This window comes from Buteo buteo, chromosome 15 (assembly GCF_964188355.1).
Source record: "Buteo buteo chromosome 15, bButBut1.hap1.1, whole genome shotgun sequence".
NCBI classification, from domain to species: Eukaryota; Metazoa; Chordata; class Aves; order Accipitriformes; family Accipitridae; genus Buteo; species Buteo buteo.
Genome location: NC_134185.1, coordinates 1,995,155 through 2,016,130, shown reverse-complemented (window position 1 = coordinate 2,016,130; position 20,976 = coordinate 1,995,155). Strand labels below are relative to the sequence as shown.

At 36.6% G+C, this 20,976-nt stretch overlaps 1 protein-coding gene across 1 annotated transcript in view; it reads left to right on the top strand.

The window, feature by feature from the left end:
• The window catches only part of EYS (eyes shut homolog), an 810,501-nt gene that overhangs the window by 220,451 nt on the left and 569,074 nt on the right, over nt 1–20,976 (top strand). The window contains exon 14 of the mRNA XM_075046421.1: nt 9,358–9,462. Within this exon, the coding sequence (XP_074902522.1) occupies nt 9,358–9,462 (105 nt within the window). The remainder of the gene's footprint in view (nt 1–9,357; nt 9,463–20,976) is intronic.

Here is a 20,976-nt window from a genome sequence, read left to right as displayed (position 1 = left end):
TTTGTTTAAATTAGAAGGTGAATAGTAACAGTTGGAACCATCTGACAAAAGATAAGTTAATTCTTCAATCAAAAATTTAATTAGTTTATATGGGATTTACTTTATCATTGCTCTACTGGAGGTGTTATGAGATTATTATTGTATTTCAGTTTATCCACTTTATTTTAGATATAATGGTTTTTTTCAATAGTGATGTCAGTTGTCATGCATAATATAATGTATGTAGAACATACATGAATATCTTTCTAGGTGTGACTGTGTATTTAATTAATTTTACATAAGTTGGAACATAATCATTTAATATGAATAGGCTTGTTTTTCAATTAAAAAAATGTCAGTTGCTGGGAGGCCCTTATCAAATAAAAAATGAAAAGCAGTCAAGTCTAGAAAAGCTCATACACTGATTAAAGCACACACAGAAGACTCTGGAAAACGTGGTTGAAATTCTTAGTCTTCCTGGGTTACTGTGGGAAATCAACCAAATTTTTCTCTAACTACATACATTTTCTATAAACTATTTCTCTTTTCTCCTCTTCTTTGGATGTGTCTTTTATTTATATTCTAAACAGTTAAGGTCATGGATGACATCATACTATGAACAGTAATATGCCAGCACAGTGAGCACAATTTTTACTTCTTACATCTGAGTGCACCTGTAAAAATAGAATCATAGAATCGCAGAATCACAGAATGCTTTGGGTTGGAAGGGACTTTAAAGATCACCTAGTTCCAACCCCCCTGCCATGGGCAGGGACACCTTCCACCAGACCAGGTTGCTCAAAGCCCCATCCAACCTGGCCTTGAACACTGCCAGGGATGGGGCAGCCACAGCTTCTCTGGGCAACCTGTTCCAGTGCCTCACCACACTCATGGTGAAGAACTTCTTCCTTGCATCTCATCTAAACCTACCCTCTTTCAGTTCAAAGCCATTACCCCTGGTCCTGTCACTACATGCCTTTGTAAAAAGTCCCTCTCTGGCTTTTTCATGGGCCCCCTCTAGGTACTAGAAGGCTGCTATAATAAGGTCTCCCCGGAGCCTTCTCTTCTCCAGGCTGAACAACCCCAACTCTCTCAGCCTGTCTTCATAGGAGAGGTGCTCCAGTCCTCTGATCATCTTCGTGGACTTGCTCCAACAGGTCCACGTCCTTCCTATGTTGGGGACCCCAGAGCTGAATGCAGTACTGCAGGTGGGGTCTCACCAGAGCAGAGTAGAGGGGCAGAATCACCTCCCTTGACCTGCTGGTCATGCTTCTTTTCATGCAGCTCAGGGTATGGCTGGCTTTCTGGGCTGTAAATGCACATCACCAGGTCCTGTTAAGCTTCTCATCAGCCAGCACCCCCGAGCCCTTCTCTGCAGGGCTGCTCTTGAATCTGTTCTCTGCCCAGGCTGTATTTGTGCTTAGGATTGCCCCGACCCATGTGCAGGACCTTGCACTTGGTCTTGTTGAACTTCATGAGGTTCGCACGGGCCCACCTCTCAAGCCTGTCAAGGTCCCTCTGGATGACATCCCTTCCCTTCAGTGTGTTGACTGCACCACACAGCTTGGTGTCATCAGCAAACTTGCTGAGAGTGCACTCGATCCCACTGTCCATGTCACTGACAAAGATGTTAAACTGCACTGGTCCTAATACCAACCCCTGAGGAACGCCACTCATCACTGCTCTCCACTTGGACATCAAGCCATTGACTGCAACTTTTTGAGTGCGGCCATCCAGCCAATTCCTTATCCACCAAGTGGTCCATCTGCCAAATCCATGTCTCTCCAATTTAGAGACAAGGATGTTGTGTCAAATGCTTTGCACAAGTCCTGGTAGATGGTGTCAGCTGCTCTTCCCTTATCCAGCAACGCTGTAACCCTATCATAAAAGGCCAGCAAATTTGTCAGGCACAACTTACCTCAGTGAAGCCATGTTGGTTGTCACGAGTCATCTCCTTATTTTCCATGTGCCTTAGCAGAGTTTCCAGGAGGATCCGCTCCATGATTTGCTGGACACAGGGGTGAGACTGACTGGCCTGTAGTTCCCTGGGTCTTCCTATTTTCCCTTTTTAAAAGTGGGCATTAGGCTTCACCTTTTCCAGTCAATGGGAACTTCCCTGGACTGCCACAACTTCTCAGCTATGATGGATAGTGGCTTAGCCATTTCATCCGTCAGTTCCCTCAGGACCCACGGATGCAGCTCATCAAGTCCCATGGACTTGTGCACCTTCAGGTTCCTTATATGGTCTCAAACCTGAGCTTCTACAGTGCGCAGTTCTTCATTCTCCCAGTCCCTGTCTTTACCTTCTGCATCTTGGGCAGTGTGGCTGGAGCACTTGCTGGTGAAGACTGAGACAAAAAAGTCATTGAGTACCTCAGCCTTCTCCATATCCCAGGTAACCAGGTCTGCCATTTCCTTCTGGAGAGGGCCCACATTTTCCCTAGTCTTCCTTTTATCACCGATGTACCTATAGAAGCTCTTCTTGTTGCCCTTGACGTCCCTGGCCAGATGTAATTCTATCATCAGGGCTTTTGCTTTCCTAGCCTGACCCCTGGCTGCTTGGATAATTTCTCTATTCCTCCCAGGCTACCTGTCCTTGCACTTCAGCTGGTCATTGAACAGAGGGTGACACCCCTCCTCTCTCCCCAGCCTGTCCTTCCTAAAGAGCCTGTATCCTTCCTTTCCGACACTCCAGTCATAGGAGCCATCCCACCATGTCTCCATGATGCCAATAAGATCATAGCCCTGCAGGTGTACATGTCTCTAACTCCTCTTGCTTATTCCCCATGTATGTGCATTTGCATAGAGGCATTTAAGCTGGGCCCCCGATGAAGCTGCCTTACTAGCTGGAGTGGCTGGAATTCCTTTGTGCTGCTCTTCTGGTGCTCTGCTGCTGACCTGTGATCTCTCTCCAGGCTCTGGGCATCTATTACTGGCACTGGCATCACACTGGAAGGAGTGGGATGGATTGAGGTTCACCTGCCCTGGCAATTTTAGTTTAATGCCCTCTCCACCAGCTTGGCAAGCCTATGACCGAAGATGCTCTTCGCCTTCAGGTCTATGGATATACATATATATGAATACATATATTTTATATATGTGTGTGTGTATATATATATATATATATATAAAAAACATGGATATCAAGACAGAATTTCCAAGTGCATCAAGGTTTTTATTATAACTGCCTCAATTAACCTGTTAGGACTAAATTTTCTGTTATGACATGAGCAATCAGTGAATGAACTCTGACATAAGAAAATCTGCCTCCAGCCAAATTCCCCAGTGCACATTTTCCATCCTTCCCAGATATTCTGTTAATGAATTTGAGAAGTGGATGTGGCATCTTATGTAAGAATGGTCTTCTCAATTTTTTTTATAGCAGACGGTTCCTCTTCTGAAAAAAATCTACCAAATCATTGATGTTGGAAAAAGTCTGTTGTACAGCCTTTGCAAAACCAACTAACATTGTACCAGATGTTTTGGTAGTAATTTATATTTCCCAGTGTATACTGGGATGTGTTTTTAACAAGTGAAACAATTTACCTTTGGTGACCCTCTTCTTTGACAGAGCCATACTATAAAAGTTATGACACTATCAGTTTTAGTAGGACCACACTAAGTAGTAGCTGTATTTGGTGCCATCTTCAGTATCTTGTTGACTTTTTTTCTTCTTCACTCTTTGGCCTTTTTCTTTGTTTTGATTTTTTCTTTTTTTTTCCTTTTTTTTTTTTTTTTTACACTTTTCTGAGTTCTGCTACTCCCTATAACTACTGTTTTTTTCTATATTTGAGGCATTCGACATATGTTAGGCATTTGTTCTTTGTCCATTTTGTTATCCCTAAAACTGTTTTTGCCCAGCTCCTATGTTTGCTTCACTACCAGTAACTGGCCACAAGTGAGCTGTTAATAGCCTTGGAGTCTCCAGTACCATCCTGCAAACACACATTCAGGGCCTGTGCTCTCTCCCTTGTACTCCTTCACACTGCAGTCTTACTCTAAGGTCATAATTAGTTCATTCCATACGGCGTAACTACTTGTTATTCCTGTCTACATCTTCTAACAATAAGCATAACATGATGCAATTTACATAACTAACGAAGACTAAACCAAAGGAAGCAAGATCCACCTGGTCACTAGTCCTGAGGCCTCTGGTGTTAGTTTGACACCAAACCTGTGGCCTGATGCTGGCAATGGCAATGCCACATGTCCTGGGCTACAGGGCTGCAATGGTGACAATGGGGACATTACCCCACAGCTTGACTCACTTCACTTAAACAGTAGGTTGACCGGAGAATACTGCTTGCCCAGATCTGAGGAGTCTTGAGGCAGGAGGGGAAAAGTGTTAAACGCAGAGTGATGTTTTTAAAGCTCTTTATACAACTTTTATAAGAAGATTTTTTTTTTTCCCCTGGCACTTTTGCAGTCAGGCAAGAAACAGAATTGCATAGATTATTTGCTCTGGTGGCAGCAGAGCAGCACCTGACAGCCAGTTTTCCTAGGATCCTCCAGAACCTCCATGGACAGGACATATACATTTCACGTGATGACAGTGACGCTGCAGAGCCCGGCTGCCTTGGGATGGGCTACTGCCGTCACAGAAATACATCTGGCTCGCAGAACTGTCTTGATGTTTTCCCGGGAAAGACCCATAGAAGGCTACAGGATGAGTGAATTTATTCTGGAAGTCATCTAACAAACCGTAGATTGCTGGTTGTATGCTCTGCATTAGATCTGTATACCAGAAGGCAGTTAATGTTGCCCATTAACCACCTTGTACTGAACCTAATTACTTAGTTTTGATTAAAGCACACAATGAATCCAAAAGCATTCAATCCTGATTTGAATGCATGAAGAGAAGCCAGAATTTCCTTGGCATTTTTTTCTAGTAGTAATCACCATCAGATTTAGAAGTTTACATTAAATATTTTATTTAAATTTTTGTCTTCAACTTCGGGGTATTGTGCCTCATTACCTTTTCCACACAAAATGAAAAAGCCTCTTGCTACCCAAGTATTTTCTCTTTGTAAAGACACTTATACACTGTAATCAAGTCACTTGTTTTTGTTTGTTCTAAATGAAACAGATGGAGCTCTTTAAGCCTTTGCCGACAGCATGCTTTCTTCAGTTGTTGAATAAATTGTGTAGCTTTTCCTGCATCCTTCCCACTTATTTTTAAATATGGAACATTGTAGTCAATGTTTTATGCAGAGGTATTTTACACATCAATATTCCTTCTTGTTTTTTTTAAATACATCTGAGAATTTATTTTTTTTTCTCACAGCACTGCAATAGTTTGTCATATGCTGCGGTCTTCAGCAGTCCTTTTCAGATCACTTTTGTTGTTTCCTCACATACAGTTCAGCTACAGTTCAGTAGCTATAACCTACATTTCTTTTTCTTTGCTTGTATCTGGCAGCTGCAAGTGACCAGGAGTGACCTGCAGTACATTGGAAAATGGACTGTTTAACTAAACAAAACTTATCACAAGATATCAGTTAGTGCATATGCTTGCTCTCCTGTGGAAGGGAGATACAGGAAAGGAAGTGAGAGTGGAAATGCAGAGTCTGTTGAAATAATAGAGTAAGGGCTTTTCACATTCACTTATAAAAAATGCTCAGGGAAGTATGAAATGGCTCATTTGTCCCATTATGATTTTCTCACGAGAAAGACTTGAGGGGTGAATATAGGTTGTATGTGCCAAAAGCTGTACTGCTTTCTTTGTAAGAGTAGGACTTTCAATCTATCCCTCTGTATTTTTAACCATGTACATTTATGGTGTGCATGAAGAATGTGTTTGTCTCTGCCTGCTAGTATTAATATTTTTATCCTCTACTTCTCTTGTTTACTGCATGCCTGGACTCACCTCTGTCTTGCCTGACTAATACAGAAGTATGTTTTGATGGAGAGACAGAGTGGAGACATAGATTTGGATAGAAGCACTAGGTTCCAAAGTGAGAGCTCTGTTATCACACACCAAGTAACTTAAGACCTTTACTCTACCATGAGGCAAATCAAATTTCCAAACAATCCAACTCACTACATGAACATAAAAGCCTTTGGACCTTCTTCAGTGTTATAAACAGTGTGTGTGCCCTGTAAATTATATTATCATAACACTAGAACAAAACACTAAAGATCATCTATTCCATCCTCATCCCAGCAGAAAACTTATACTATACTATGTCATTTCTCACCTATGTTTGTCTCACCCTAAAGAAGTCCAACACCATTCCTTATTTTCCTCAGGCAATCTTTCCATTGTGTTATTACATGAACCATTAGAAGGAGTTCCTTATCATCTAATCTGACTTTCACTGCAATTTAAATGCATTACTTCTTACCCTGTCTGCTATGAACACAGAGAACTAAAGACATTTGCAAAAACCTTTTCTTATTTTATGATTGTCATCACATTTCTATTCAAATCTTCCTTATTTAGGCTTTACAGCCCCATTCATTTTGTTTATCCTTTGTCATTCCTGTTATGCTCATCTGAACTGTCTTCATTTGGTCCACATTTTTCTTGAATGCAGCTCACTGCACAGTGCAAAGCACTCCAAATGCAGCTTTACTCCAGCTAGATGAGAATGGAAGGATTACTTTATGCTTCTAACTCGCTATGTTCCTTCTTATATATCTCAGCACTACATTTGATTTGAAACAAAATTCTGGGTTTTGTTCCTACTTAACTTGTGATTTGCTGTATTATGATATCTTCCACTTGTTCAGATTGGATAACATTTGTTATTTCAAACTCTATCTCCAATTTTTCAAAATTTATGAAAACTTCTGAAATCCTGTCCTCCAGTGTACCTTTTTGTGTCACCACCAATAAGCTTACTCTGTTGTCCACCATCCAGACTGTTGTTGAAAAAATTGAGTGGAACTAGATGGACAGTAGACCTCTTTCAAAATCTGTGCAATTCATTCATCCATTTTGGTAGTAAAACCACTGATCACTAATGTATGGATATGGCTTTCCAACAATTTTTACTCATCTTATAATATTCTCTTGTAGTTCATATTTAGTCCAATTATTAGTATTTCACATGAGATAGCAGCAGGAACATCAGTGAAATCAAGGAGTATGACATATGCTACTTTTTTTTTTATCCACAAGGCCAGTAACTCTAGTGTAGAAAAGAATTAGTTTGCTTATATAAGGCTCATTTTTTATAAATTATTTTATATTTATAGGTTCTTACAAGTAATCAGTTTAGTAACTTTTTCCCATATGTCCTCCAGGATCTGAAATTACACAAATGGATCTATAATTTCATGGCTCTGTCTTTTACTCCTTTTTAAAGGCTGACTTTATTGAGCCTCCAGGTACTTTACCTATCTTCCACAAGTTCACAAAGAAAACTACTGAGTTTTTATCAGCCAGTACCCAAGGGTGAAGTTCATCAAACCAGCCTATCTGGACATCTAACTCATCTGACAATTCTCCAGCCTGCCTTCTCTGTTCAACACTGAAGTTTTGCCCTTTAATCATAGGTATCAATTATGATAATGATCTACTTGCAGCTGACCTTTTTACTGATGATTGAAGCAAAAGAAGCATTGAACAATTTGGCATGATTGCCATTATCCATAGTCATCCTTCTCCATTGAATGGCAAACCATAACTTTCCTTCATCTTTAATGCTGAAGTACTTACAGCGTGATTTCTTGTTACCCTGACCCATCCCATGATAGCTACATCTTATTCAGTGCATTTGCTAGTCTGATTTCATGCCCACATACTTATGCTATACTTCTTAGGTTATCCTCAGTAACCTGACCTATTTTTTATTAGTTGGGCATTTTCATCCATTGAAAACCACAAATGCCAAGTTGGTCTCCTAATACCTGGTGTCTTTCTCCCACAAAAAGAGGGTTTGTCCTGGTGTACTTAGAGAAAGCAGCAACTTTCTTAATTACGTTTTTACTTCAGTTCAGCCTTCCATCAAGTTTCACATCAGAAATTTTCTGCATTCTTTGCAATTTTTCCTTTTTTATTATGTTTTTCACCCCCTTATCCTTTCTCTTCTCAGGGATCTTGATTGCTATCACCCAAGTTCTTCACATTACTTTCTTCACATTCAGAGACTACTTTTCTCTTTTACTTAGAATCAAATCCCAGAAAATCTCTGTTTGTAGTTGCCTATTCCACTATTACATGAAAAAAATTGCCAATAGCACATTCAAAAATCTTTGAATTTTTGAATGATTCCTTTTCAAAATGATGTTTTGGTAGTTAAATACCCTATCACTCCAAGTTCTGTGTTCTTAAGGATTCTGCTAGTTCTTTTAGTTATTTAAAATATTTTAAAAAAAGAAAGAAAGAAAGAAAAAAACCCAAACCAAAAACCTAAGCTTTCATTCAACTGGTTTTATGAGATTTGTGATCTGTAGTGAATCATTAAATACAGCAGATCAAGGGGGACCACAGAAACACCATGTGATCCTTTAATTCAGTAGCTCCTTAGACTGGGATTCCTGGGAGACATTACCTATCTGGTATATAGGATTTGAGTGATACAAGGATCCTTCTAGCACTTTCTGTGTAGAATACCAACAACCATTCTGCTTGCTCACATCAGTAACAGATACAGTTTTCTCTCTCTGTCACTGGAGTAGCTTCTGGTATTCATGGGAGCTCTTAATCTCTACAGTTATCCCTTGATTTTGGATCAGTTTTGGATCAGAAAGATCTCAGTATAATTTATACCAGGATAGAGCTCGCTCTAAATTAACACAGTGCACAACAGAGAGATGAGGGACTGTGGATTTTCTTTGGTATGTCCAATGAATTAATTGTTTTCATAAGCCACCTATTATATTGTCTTCTAAATATTCTCCTCTATATGTCTTCTGTATGTTCTCCTATGTTTTTGTTGTTTCAGATTTGAATTAATTTGAATTACAGCTCAATTAAATCTCTGTAAAAGCAGAAAAATGAAGAAACAGTCAAGTGAATTTGTGGTTTTCTGTTGGGATCTGAGAAATGGCTTCACTCATCTAAACATGGAAGCAATCTTGAAAAATATTTTTCTTATTATTGTTACTGAGGTTATTAAATCTCTAAAATAGTTTTTAAAATGTGGCATATAATCCTAGTAATTATGGTGTTGAGATGTAATGCTAGAATACACAAAGAATATATTTGCAAATGTAGCTCATACTTATTCCTTTAAAATATTTAATTTGTTAACTATTAGCTATGATCTATGAATATGTCTAGTTTTAAAGCTGTCAAGAAGAAATAAAATAGTGTTTCCAACCTGTAAAAGTTAAATTATGCAGTTGTCACTTGCACTGTGAAGTAGCTTTTCTGCTTTCCCAAACCCAGCGTGATTTATAGTTTTAATGTTTAATTTTCCTTTCTGTCAGACAAAAATTGTTCCACGGATATTGATGAATGCTCCTTCAAGCCCTGCAAAAACGGAGGCCATTGCCATGATTTGATTGGTGAATTTTACTGTAGCTGTTTGCCAGGTAAGAAGTCAGGTGATATTTAGGTGAGAAATGCTCTATGATATTCAAGACAGAAATAGAGGTTTTCATAAGCACACAACTAAGTAGTCATTTCTTGTGATTCTGTTCCTAAATAAGGAATCTTTGCTCAATTTTATGTATACTTTACAAATGTAATACTTTAAGTTGAATTTGAATTGAACTACCTGTGCCTACACACACAGTCTTTAAGACAGCAAGCATTTTGACCATATCTAAAAGTTTTCCATAATCTTCATTAGGGTTTCACCTTTTATCAATCAGCTTTGTAGCTGAAAAAAATAAAAGTGTTGTTTATATGCAATGCTTTTCCAAAGCCAGAATTTGAATGAATATTTAAAAATTTCTCAAATATTATTTTTTCCCCATGTGTTAATTTAGCCTTCCACTAGGAAGTGGCTTCATATCTATCCTGAATTTTAACCAGGGAAAAAAGCAAAATTAAAGACAAATGCTGTAGTGGTGTAGTAAAAAGCTTATTACAACAGTAGTCTGTCATCTGGAAACCTTGCCTTGAAATGGTAGAGAAGCACAGTTTGAGGAAGAAGTGAGGAGTCGCTCTTTAAAGTTTATAACTTCTCCCCAGGTAATCTGATAGTTAAGGAAATATTAATCTAGAAGGTGTTGGATTTGTAGAATGTATTCAGAAAGGCAACAGAAGTGATCAAGAGAATAGAGCAACTGCCTTATGAAAAAGCAAGGACGCTCTAAGTTTGTAGAAGAAAAGCATGAGGGAAAGAGAGGAAGCTTAGAAAGAAAATCATGAAAGCAGGAGCTAAGCTGAAAGCAGAACTGTTGTTCACCGAAGCCTCTTCACAAGAAGCAAGAAGGCACTTGAAGAACCTAGTGGGATTTTGGACTAAAACACATAAAAGAACTTTTAACAGATGACATTACATTTCTTAATTTGTTACCACAGAATGTGATGTAGCTAGAGAATTTATTTAGAAGGTTTGGTAAGGGATTAGACAGATTCACAACCAAAAGGGCTGTAAGTGGATACTAAAGGATCCTCTAACTTCTTTAATACACCTGAATGCTTGGAGATTTCAAAGAGAACAGATGGCAGGAAGTGGCTAAGCTAATATGCTCTCCCTAAATAGCCTCTCTTTTTCTGCTCTTGGACAGTTCTAGGCTGTGCACCATTGCACTGACCACACAGAGTATTTCTTAGGTCCTTACAGGATGTTATCATGTTTTTGTCTTTTACAAAACCTTACATCTACTACACAGCTTCTTTCCCATCCCTGTTCATGCCTCAGTGATGTATTATCCCTGCTACACCTAAGTGAATACATAAATATTTCTTTTTTTCAGTGGGATTAGTGGATGATTAGCATGATTGCTAAAGTAGACTGATTTTGAAGCAGCAAATCCTGTCAGTTGAGATGCTTGGATTGATGGATTCAGCCTAGAATCAATTTTTGTTCAACTTAATACACTGAATCAAAGGAGCAATACTTCTGATTAAGAGTAAACTCACACACAGAAAAACTGTAAATCAAATTCTTCCTTTTTGGGAGGTTCACTGTTATTAAAGTTTACTGTACCATGAAATAAGACTGTACTTTCTTTCAAACATTTCTGGCAATCCTTATTGTGAAGTAGAAGCTTATACATGAAAGTTTTTACTCCAGGAAGAGGCCTTAGGAAAAGTGTTGCATGCTGTGACTCAAAAAATAAAGTGAATCATCAAGATTACAGATGTGAAATGTTTAGGAAATCATTCAGTCCTTCACGCTGCTACTACACAATCACTCAACACAGAATTTTTAATGATTTTTTTTTTTGCTTTGATTTCAAAGTTGCCTGATAAGAAAGGCTAGCATTTTTTACATTAAACTGTTGCTCAGCTTACCAAAAAGATTACCTGATGTGTAGTTTAAAATTCCAATCATCAATTTCTTGCTCCAAGTTACAATTAATTTATACAATTTCTAAGTCATATGTTTTTCTTATACCTCTAACATCCTAACTTATACTGTCTTTCTAAACAAGTCCATCTAATCAGCTATAGAAATGCTGTTCAGCAGTTTACCACTTACAGAAGATGCTTTGAGTATTCATATAGCAAGAGTACAGAACTGCTTGAAGGCAGTTGTTAGTGGACTCAATATCATAGGGAAATAGAGGTTAAGACATTCACAGGATGTTAGCTCTTTTGCAAAGTCTTTATACTGAAACTTCTGTGGGCAGTTACAGCCATGAGATATCCGTGTTGACTCTTCATCCAGGAAGAGGGCTGAGGCCAGTGATAGAGCTGTTGGAGAAGCAGACGTTGTGCAGCTGGCTCCCCAGGACCTGCCACATACCTGACTCTTGCAAAAGCAGTACCTGGAAGCAATGAGTGACAGTGAACATCATTAGGGGTCCTTCCCAGGAGTTCCTCCTTACATTTATAGCTGATCCATACACTAGCATTAATTTTTCCCTGATATTTGTGAAATGTTAAATATATTTTTAGTAGCTCCAGTAATTCTTCTGTGTTTTTGAGAATCTTAGTATATTTAGATGTTTTTCTAATAGTGCGCTTCCTGAGAATGTCCAGCCCTTTGCTACCATAGAAGGTCTGACTGTTCGTTTCACTTTTTTGTGGAAGCCTTTACAAAATTAAAGACTTCAATTGTTTGTTACATTATGTGTAATAATTTAGTCATAAAAGGCCTAGCAGAAAAAGGTGACAATTCTAAAATTGGCACAAGTTATGAGAGCCCTCTTTTATAAAGAAAAAGATTCAGAAGTATTCTAAAGTATTTTCAAAATAAGGAAGTAGAAAAAATAATCTTCCTAGGACATTCTTTGCTTTTTCACTCTTCAGTGTAATGGTTGACCTGTCCTTCCTCTCTCCTCCCCAGTAATGTTTATATCACGCTATTTAAGGCTGGTACAGGAAAGGGTGCCATTTAGTTTAGCTTTCTAAGAGGTATGAAATAACATATTGAATAAATCATTACGTCCTCATGAAACTCATACATTACTATAGGAGGGTGGTTACTAGAATTTTGTGTATGTATCAGCAAAAACATCAGACAAAATTAAGTATGGTAGTACAACAGAAGAATGCTGATCAGTCCTAGCTTCAACCTAGGAAAATGACAGAGGGAAGATGGTAACAAGGCTAAGCAAAAAATGCCCCATTTGGGGACCAAGGACAGAATCTAGAAAGCAAATGTGTAATCCATCCTTTCTGCACAGAACATCACCCATACCTTCCCGCAGGCTTGGATCCTGAAAATGTGAAAAAAAGTTGTCTGCCTTTACCTTCAGTATCTTACTCCTTTTTCTCTGTCACTGCTTCATTAAGGGAAAACAAAACAAAACAAAACAACCCACTATTATTCATTATTTGGAATTGAGAAAGATACAATTAAAAAGAGTCCCTGACCTGCTCATCATCAGAACAGAAAGACTCGAAAATACTAAAAAAATACGAGTCATTAATGGGTATTCCTCTCAAACAATTGATTGGCTTTGTGCACTGGGTCTGGTTGAGATGGAGTTAATTTTCTTCATAGCAGCCCATACAGTGCTGTGTTTTGGGTTTGTGACCAAAGCAGTGTTGCTAACACAGGGATGGTTTAGCTTACACATCCTCAAGGCCATCTCTGTTTCTTGCTCTGCCCTGCCAGTGAGTAGACTGGGGGTGGGCAAGAGGCTGGGAGGGGACACAGCCTGGACAGCTGATCCCAACTGACCCGGGGGATATTCCAGACTATATGACATCATGCTCAGCGTATAAAGCTGAGGGAGAGTTTTACTAAAGTAGCTGTTGCTCAGAGACTGGCTGTGCATCACTGCTGGTGGGAGGTGAAGAGTGACTGCCTTTGCATGACTTGTTTGTTTTGGTTTTTTTTTGTCAATTACTAAACTGTCTTTATCATCACCCACCAGTTTTCTCACTTTCGCCTTTCCAATTCTCTCCACATCCCACTGGGGGAGAATAAGCAAGCAACTGGGTGAGGGCTTACCTGTCAGCCAAGGTCAACCCACCCCACTCTGTTTGTTTGGTTTTATATTTTAAAACTTCCTTATGTCTCTATTTTTTTGTCACAGGTTTCTACTTTTACTTGTTAGGCTCTTTATTATTATCCTGTAACTTCCAGTTTCTTGCTGATGCTAATTTTTATGAACTTACCCAGTTTTAAACTTGTCTCTATTTGGTTTTTAGGACTATTTTATCTAGATATATGCTTTAATTGTAGGTTTGATGTTTTTAAGCATCTAACATTTAGATTTAGATAACTACAATTTCTTGAAAGATTCCTTGTTGTCATTTATATTTTTCAGTTTAAATTCTCTCAACTGATTTTTTCTTCTAATTGTGTTAAATTTTGTAAGACCTGTCATTTGAAACAGTTATACTATAGCAGAGTGGTTCAATAAAAGCTAGATATTCTTGATGGACATGTTAATTACAGTTGGATTTCTGATCTGTAATAAAAATCAGTAACCCACAATAAATATAAAACAATCCTGGAAAAGAAGAAGAAAGGTTTGTTTGTTGGCCTTGCTGCTTAATTTAAATGCTACGCTTACGTAGTAATAATAAATAAATGCATCCAAAATTTTGTTTACACGTGGACAGTGCCATCAGTGCTACTTGTAAACAATCTGTAAGGTGGATGATGTCTTCACTGTCTCTTCTTCTGACTCTCATTTATGTATGCATAGCTGTAGATATGCACACCAATCTATTTGCATTTATGTATGTGCACATGTACAGAATCTCTTCATACATGCTTTCAGAATATTTTCTTATCAAAGTAGATTATCCTGATATTTATTATACTTGCTAAATAACTCTATTGTTCGTAAATTTAATGGAAGACACACTTTAATAAGCAATAGAGTTCTTTAAAGACAGTTCTAGGAATTGAGTAACAGGTTGTACATTTGCTAATGACATCTAGATAGGCTCAACAAACTTCTTTTTTAATGTAGGCTGTAGTTATCTTTTTGAAGAACACAGATAAATGTGTATAAATTAATTCTGCCAAACACTTCAGTTTTGCTAACTTACATACTTAGTTCAGTCATTCAGCTGTAGTCAATTGCAGTGACATTGCTGCTTGTTGCTTACAAAATGAAAAGCTATAAAAGTTCAAGGCAGCAGAAAGAGAACATCAACTTGTCTGTTTTAGCTTTTCAGTGTCAGAAGAATTGTAACGATTTTGTAGTGCGATATTATTCTGCTTTTAAGCCATATAGAGAATGGGCAGTTAAAATACTATTGTATGGTATATGTAATATATTTAAATCAAATTTTGAGATACACACACCTCTCTTCTTTCATTATTTTCACTAGAAGAACAAGATGATAATGCAGTGAAATTTTAAGTTTCCACACTTTTAACTGTCATTCTTTTGTATGTTGCCATACATGTTTTAAGTTGTAATACAAACCTTAATATACATATTCCACGCAAAGGAAAATTTGCACTTCAACATATGTGTAAATGAAAATACTGGTAAAAAAGAACACAGGTCATTCCTGGAGTGGTCATGTAATTGCACAGACACTGTGAATTCAAAGTGTGTGTTATGATGTAATACATAATTGTGTATTCTACAATAACACTGGCAACTGTACCTTCTATTTGTTTATATTGTTCCCAGAAGCTCAGTAAGATTTTAATTTTTAAACCTAGTCTTTATTATCTGTTAAAAAGTGGGCAAAAATGTGTAAGAGCAAACAAAACTGTAATTTCTACTTATATGAGACTTCATTATATTACTCTTATACAAATAGGCATTTAGTGAGCTTTTGCACTCAGAGACTGAAATATATATAAATTTGGTAAATTAAAAAGAGGTGAAACAAGATATGATGATTAAATACATTTCTTGAAATAGATATACCTTCTAATTACAGGCAGTTTTTACAAAGATAAGAAGTAAATGGGGAAGGAAGAAGAAAATTCATATGGTGGCATTAAAAAACATTCATTATAGACCAGCACATTCTAGACAGCGCAAAGAAGCATGCAGCCAAGTGTAGAAGAAAAATATAGAATCCAAAAGCACTGTGATGAAAATAGGAAACAAGAATCTAATAAAGGGCAAATGAGAAGAGAAACATACTTCACAAAGTTTATTAAAAAGTCTCTTGCAAGGGTTTGATGTTAAGGGAGTCTGTGATGAAGAAAGAGAAAGTAAACTTATGATTAAAAGAGCACATGGCAAATTTCTCACTGTTGTGACAGGATCCGAACTTATTAGGTGTAATAGCTTTACTAAGTTACTTTCTCTTTATAATTCCAATTTTCTTCCTGTGTTCCTATCTTTATCGGTATAGTGCTTCATGCCAGTGGTAAGTGAAATTTTCCTGCAATAGAACAAGAAAAAAATGCTGGCTTCCTCTCTTTTTTCCAAAAATGTGCTGTCATTTATGAGGCTAAAAATATAGAAAAAAAATTCTATCATTTAACAGCTCATTTGTAACGTCAATTCAATCCTCCAACAGATGACTTAAAAATGACATTTTTCTAATAGAAACAACAGTATTTATTTCAAAGTGGATAATAAGACATTGAGTTACTGTTAACAAAAGCAGACAGAAAGCAGTGATGTCTTGAGAAATTCTGTAATAACCCATTACAAATCTCCCAGGTGAAGAAATACCTCTATGACAGCCTTTAGCTTGAGTCTACTCATTTCTAGAACTACTATAACCACACTAACAGAATGGAATGGAATCATCTGTTCTCTCAATATTAAACAGTTATTTTTAGACCTGTTAAAACCATCATAGTTGTATTTCACAATTCACCAAAGTTACACTCTTCTGTAAAGGATTTAGCTCCCCAACTTGACTAATTTTTCCTTCACTGCTTCTTATATTTGGCATCTCTACATTTTTGTTATTGTCTGATACGTTAACGGAATATGTTACCCAATTTAAGTGCTTCTTGCTGATAATAAATGCCCATTCACATATAATAAGAAATTAATAAGATCACCCCAAACAAAAAAGATCTAAGGTTTATTACTCAGGTAAACAAATGAATCAGATGTAGAAAGCCACATAATTCCCTTTCACATCTGAGAAACCTCAGGTTTTATTTGTATTCATATAATCTCTGTGGACAAGAAGAATCTGAGGTATAGCAGCTCCAGATTTCTACCCCAGGTTTTTTTCCAGTATGTACCATAAAAATGAGATCTCTCACACCGCCATTATTCAGTATGTATGATCCTTTTGTCAATGACGTGCACAGATGTCATTATAACTATACCTTTACGTAGAAAATAGATACCTTGCATTGCCATATGCATGTTTAGAACAAGGCCATCACAGACAAAACTTTAAAAACGCTAATTGGAAGGGTAAGCACACAAAATTAGCTGCATAGACAGCTGACTACATGTAGAAGGATATCTGGGCTGTTTTAGGGTACTGTCATTGGTGAGAAAGAAAAGGAGTAAGGTAAGACACTGATGGATCTCTCAGAAAAGAGCACTTGAGCTGTTCATTAGCACCTTCACTGTGAAGAACTGTCCAGAGAGTACTGCATGCTATATAAAATCTATAGTACTGTAGATAATTACAGTTTTGTCTTTTTAAAAAATTGTATTTTACTACTCTCATGATGATACCAACACTCTTCTAAGACTGCAGAGAGTAGCTACTTGTACATACTGATTGTTTGGCCACAGATATTTTAAAATTACATCTTCAAGATGTCACACATATTCCGCCAAACTTTATATTTTTAACAGCTTTTAGCTTGATTTCAAGGCATACCTTGGACATAATGAAACTTTGATCCTTATTTCAGAGAATGAGAAACAAACACAAAGTTACTGAGTTGTTAACAAAAAGCCTAAATTGAATGCACTATTAGTGTAAGTCTGCCTATTTATAGTTACCATACAGATGCAAGTACATGACAGTTTTTACTTCTATCAATCGCATAAGCCAGCTCTAAGCATGCAGGGACTAGAAGAATAATGAGTAATTCCTCATTTCCCTTCTACGTTGTCAGACGTAGGTGGCCAGAAGGCAGCAGACATTATCAGAGACAATGTTATGAGTATTTTTATATTATAATGCTTTTTCAATATACCTCCCCAGAACTACCTTGGACAATGCTTCATAAAACAGCTATGCAAGACAGTTCCTTAAAGGAAAATTAAGTCAGTAATATATGCATCACCCTTAGAGACTCCATAATGTTGAGAAATGAAGCATTTGTTAGTAAGCAGGAACACTCATACTTTCAAATTAAAAAAAAAAAAAAAAAAGTGTATACCTGCATGGGGTGAGGTAAGGGTTATATAAACACACACGCCAACATTCACATACATAGTTTTCTAACATTTTTCTGTTAGATTTTTTTATTTTACAGACTTCCAAAGCTTGAGTTTTAGTCTATCCGTTGCTCTGCTCAGTCCTTCACATTGATGCAATCTCTGGCTCCTCTCTATCTTCTTCTGTTCATGATATTAGAAATGCAAATAACATATCTTTTTGGACATGCTTTTCCAGAGAACAGCTATAGACCCCTAAAACTTTGGTCAATATGCTTAAAATCATGCTATTTGTAAAGCAGTTAAAGTAATAATCAAACTACGGCCTTTTTCTGAAGTTAGTGTGCTGTGTCTACTAAATGTAAATTTTATATGTTTGATTTATAAGTTTAACAATTGTTTAGTCCAAAACTTCTATTTCTGGAAAGTAGATAACTAGTAAGTGATTTGTCCAATGTATGTCTAAATATATTCAGATTTCTAATCAAGGATCTAAAGGTTTTGGAATTATGATCTACTATGTTGTTTGGCAATCTCTGATTTAAAAAAAAAAAAAGAAATCTGGACTGTATTTATATGGACAAAACCAAAACAGTCTTTGTTCTGCTGTCAGTTTTTTAGCAATATTAACATTCCTTATTTTGGACAGCATTTATTCTTTTCCTTTGACATACACTCAATTAATTCTTCATCTATGTTTTTGTTCTGTCTTTATGCTTTCCTACCCTTCTCTAAAATAACTTCCCTCTTCAAGAATACACTGTCAAACTAATCTTCTCCTTCTGGTTTTGCCATGTACTGAAAAATAATTAACATTTGTTCAGTTTTCATTTTCTGTGGCTCTGTTTGCATTAGTAAGGAGTAAATATACTGTATAAAATTCTTGACATAGTCAGCTAACAGAATTGCCTGGCCAGACCTTCAGCAGTCTATGGCTGTTGCTTTATGGGTTTTAATCACCTACCTTTTTTTTTCCCCACTTATCTGTTACTAGAAACAGTCTTGGGGTTTTTTTCAGCTTTTCTGGTATCATATGGTTTTCTAATCTGATAAGAAATGAAGGATCATATTTGGATCTTACAATATTATTATCTTTGAAAATTGAAAAAGATAAACTAGAAAATATATGATGGATGAGAGGGAATGTCTATGTGCTTTCTCTCTGTCCAACAGGTTGCTTATCAGCAAATTCTAAGAAATAGTTCAAGCCCAAAATTGTGGTTGTGTATGATCTGTGTATTACCATGAAATATATGAATAGCAGGCTAATGTATGTTTATTTTTATTTTCTTATTTGTTTTCATGAATTTTACTTTAAAAAACTTTTATGCTCCTGAGGAAATGCATGCCCAACTTTATGTTGCACTTTAGAAACCATTCTCTTTTAAATAAAGTCACAAAACTTACTTTCTGTAACAAATGTAATTTATTTCTAAAATAAGAATATTGCACTGAAGAGCTCTTTATCTAATCCAGTATCAGATCACACTATGGGGGGCAGCTCATCCTCTTATCTCCATATTCTTGTCACATGAATTCTGAAAGGCAGGCAATGCCAAGATGTGACTCATGGAGGATAGCAACACTGCCCACTGCTTGTGCTGATTTTACTGGGAGCTTTGTATTTCACTGATCTTTTTTCAGAGATGTTAAGATGAGTTAGATTTTTTGTCATTATCAGAAGTTAGAAAACCTATTATTACTATTGTTGTTTATAGTTATTCTTGCTTTTGTATAAAAACATAGTTCATCACATGTATTTGGTTTCTATTGAAATTCACAGGTATTTATAAAAAAATATTAAATGTCTGGAAATTATATAGACCTGTCAAATAAATATAAGCTTTGAGGACACACACACGAAAAGTAAATTTTCTCCATCAGTCTCCATTACTGGTTTTAAGGAGGTGCTGTTTTGAATTAATTGTGTACTCTATTGAGGGAGTGAAAGAGCTATTCCTCCTCATTAGATCTTAATTCTTTCCACTAGAAACTCTTCCTATTCTTTTTCAGAAAAAGATAGATTAACAAGATAGACACAATAGAGAGAGGTTTTGTTGGTGAGACACATTAAGGTAAGGCTGTCAATAATGAATGGGTGTTGGATATATAAGATATGTTACTAAAAGTATGTAGTAACAGCAAACAATTATAAATCAATTCAATTAAAAGGAAGCTTCAAAGAACACTATTAAAGCAGAAAAAAACCTCAAAACATAAGCCATGTATATTCTATTAAAGCATGACTGTTGCATATATCAGCATTGAAAAAAGGACACAAGGAGAAGGAGGTGATTGGTTTTTGCTTTAATTCTAGACAGGCAGAAATATTGCTGTGTAATCTACCTGTAAACTATCAGTGAGGAAAAAAACCAGAAAGTTGTCTAAGAAATACACTTTTGCAAAAGAGGCATCCTGAAAAAAAAACTAAAATAATTTTTTCTTTCCTCATTTTTCTCTTTTTTAAGAAGAAACATGGCTCCACTTCTGCTTTCTGGCTGGTGGAGCACCATCATTTTAATTTGAGTTAATCTTGCTGCTGGTGCTCTAAATCAGGTGAGAATCAAGGCACGCTATTTCTTTATTCTCTAACTAAACTAGCAACATTTGAGTGGTAAGATAGTTTTTACTTCTAGATTAGTAATCTATTCCTGTAAACTATTATTATTTTTTATGTTTAAAAAGTGCCACTGGCCTAGAAGCTGAAGCCAGCTGTTACTTACTAACCTACTAGCAGCATTGCTTTTTCCCTGGTTCTAACTGGTTTTGCCTGCTTTGGAAATAAATATCTCAAATATTTATTTTGGTCTTGTTACACAGAATTTGTTTTAAAGAATATCAAAGTAGCACGTACAGTCACTCCTTTATAAAGGGAGGAGAGGACCATATCTCTGGAACTTAGCTTTAATTATCTGCTGAACTTCTGCACAGGTGCTGTGCAAATGAAATGGAAAAATCAAAACTATTTCTATTAGGCAATTTCTTACTCTCATTTTTTCATATGCATAAGGGAATCTATAAATGGCATAGGTTTTGCATATAAATTACAAGAAGAGATTACATAGGAAAGGGTAATAAATTACCTATTTGTAATAAGAAACAAGGTATGTACTGCGATACACATCATCTTCCTGGTATGTCTTGACATCCTCCCAAAAGAAGCCACAAACACTGATCACTTTGAGTCCTTCTGGTAAAATGAAAATGGGTAACTGTTATTATTTCATAAAGTTTTTATTTTTCCTT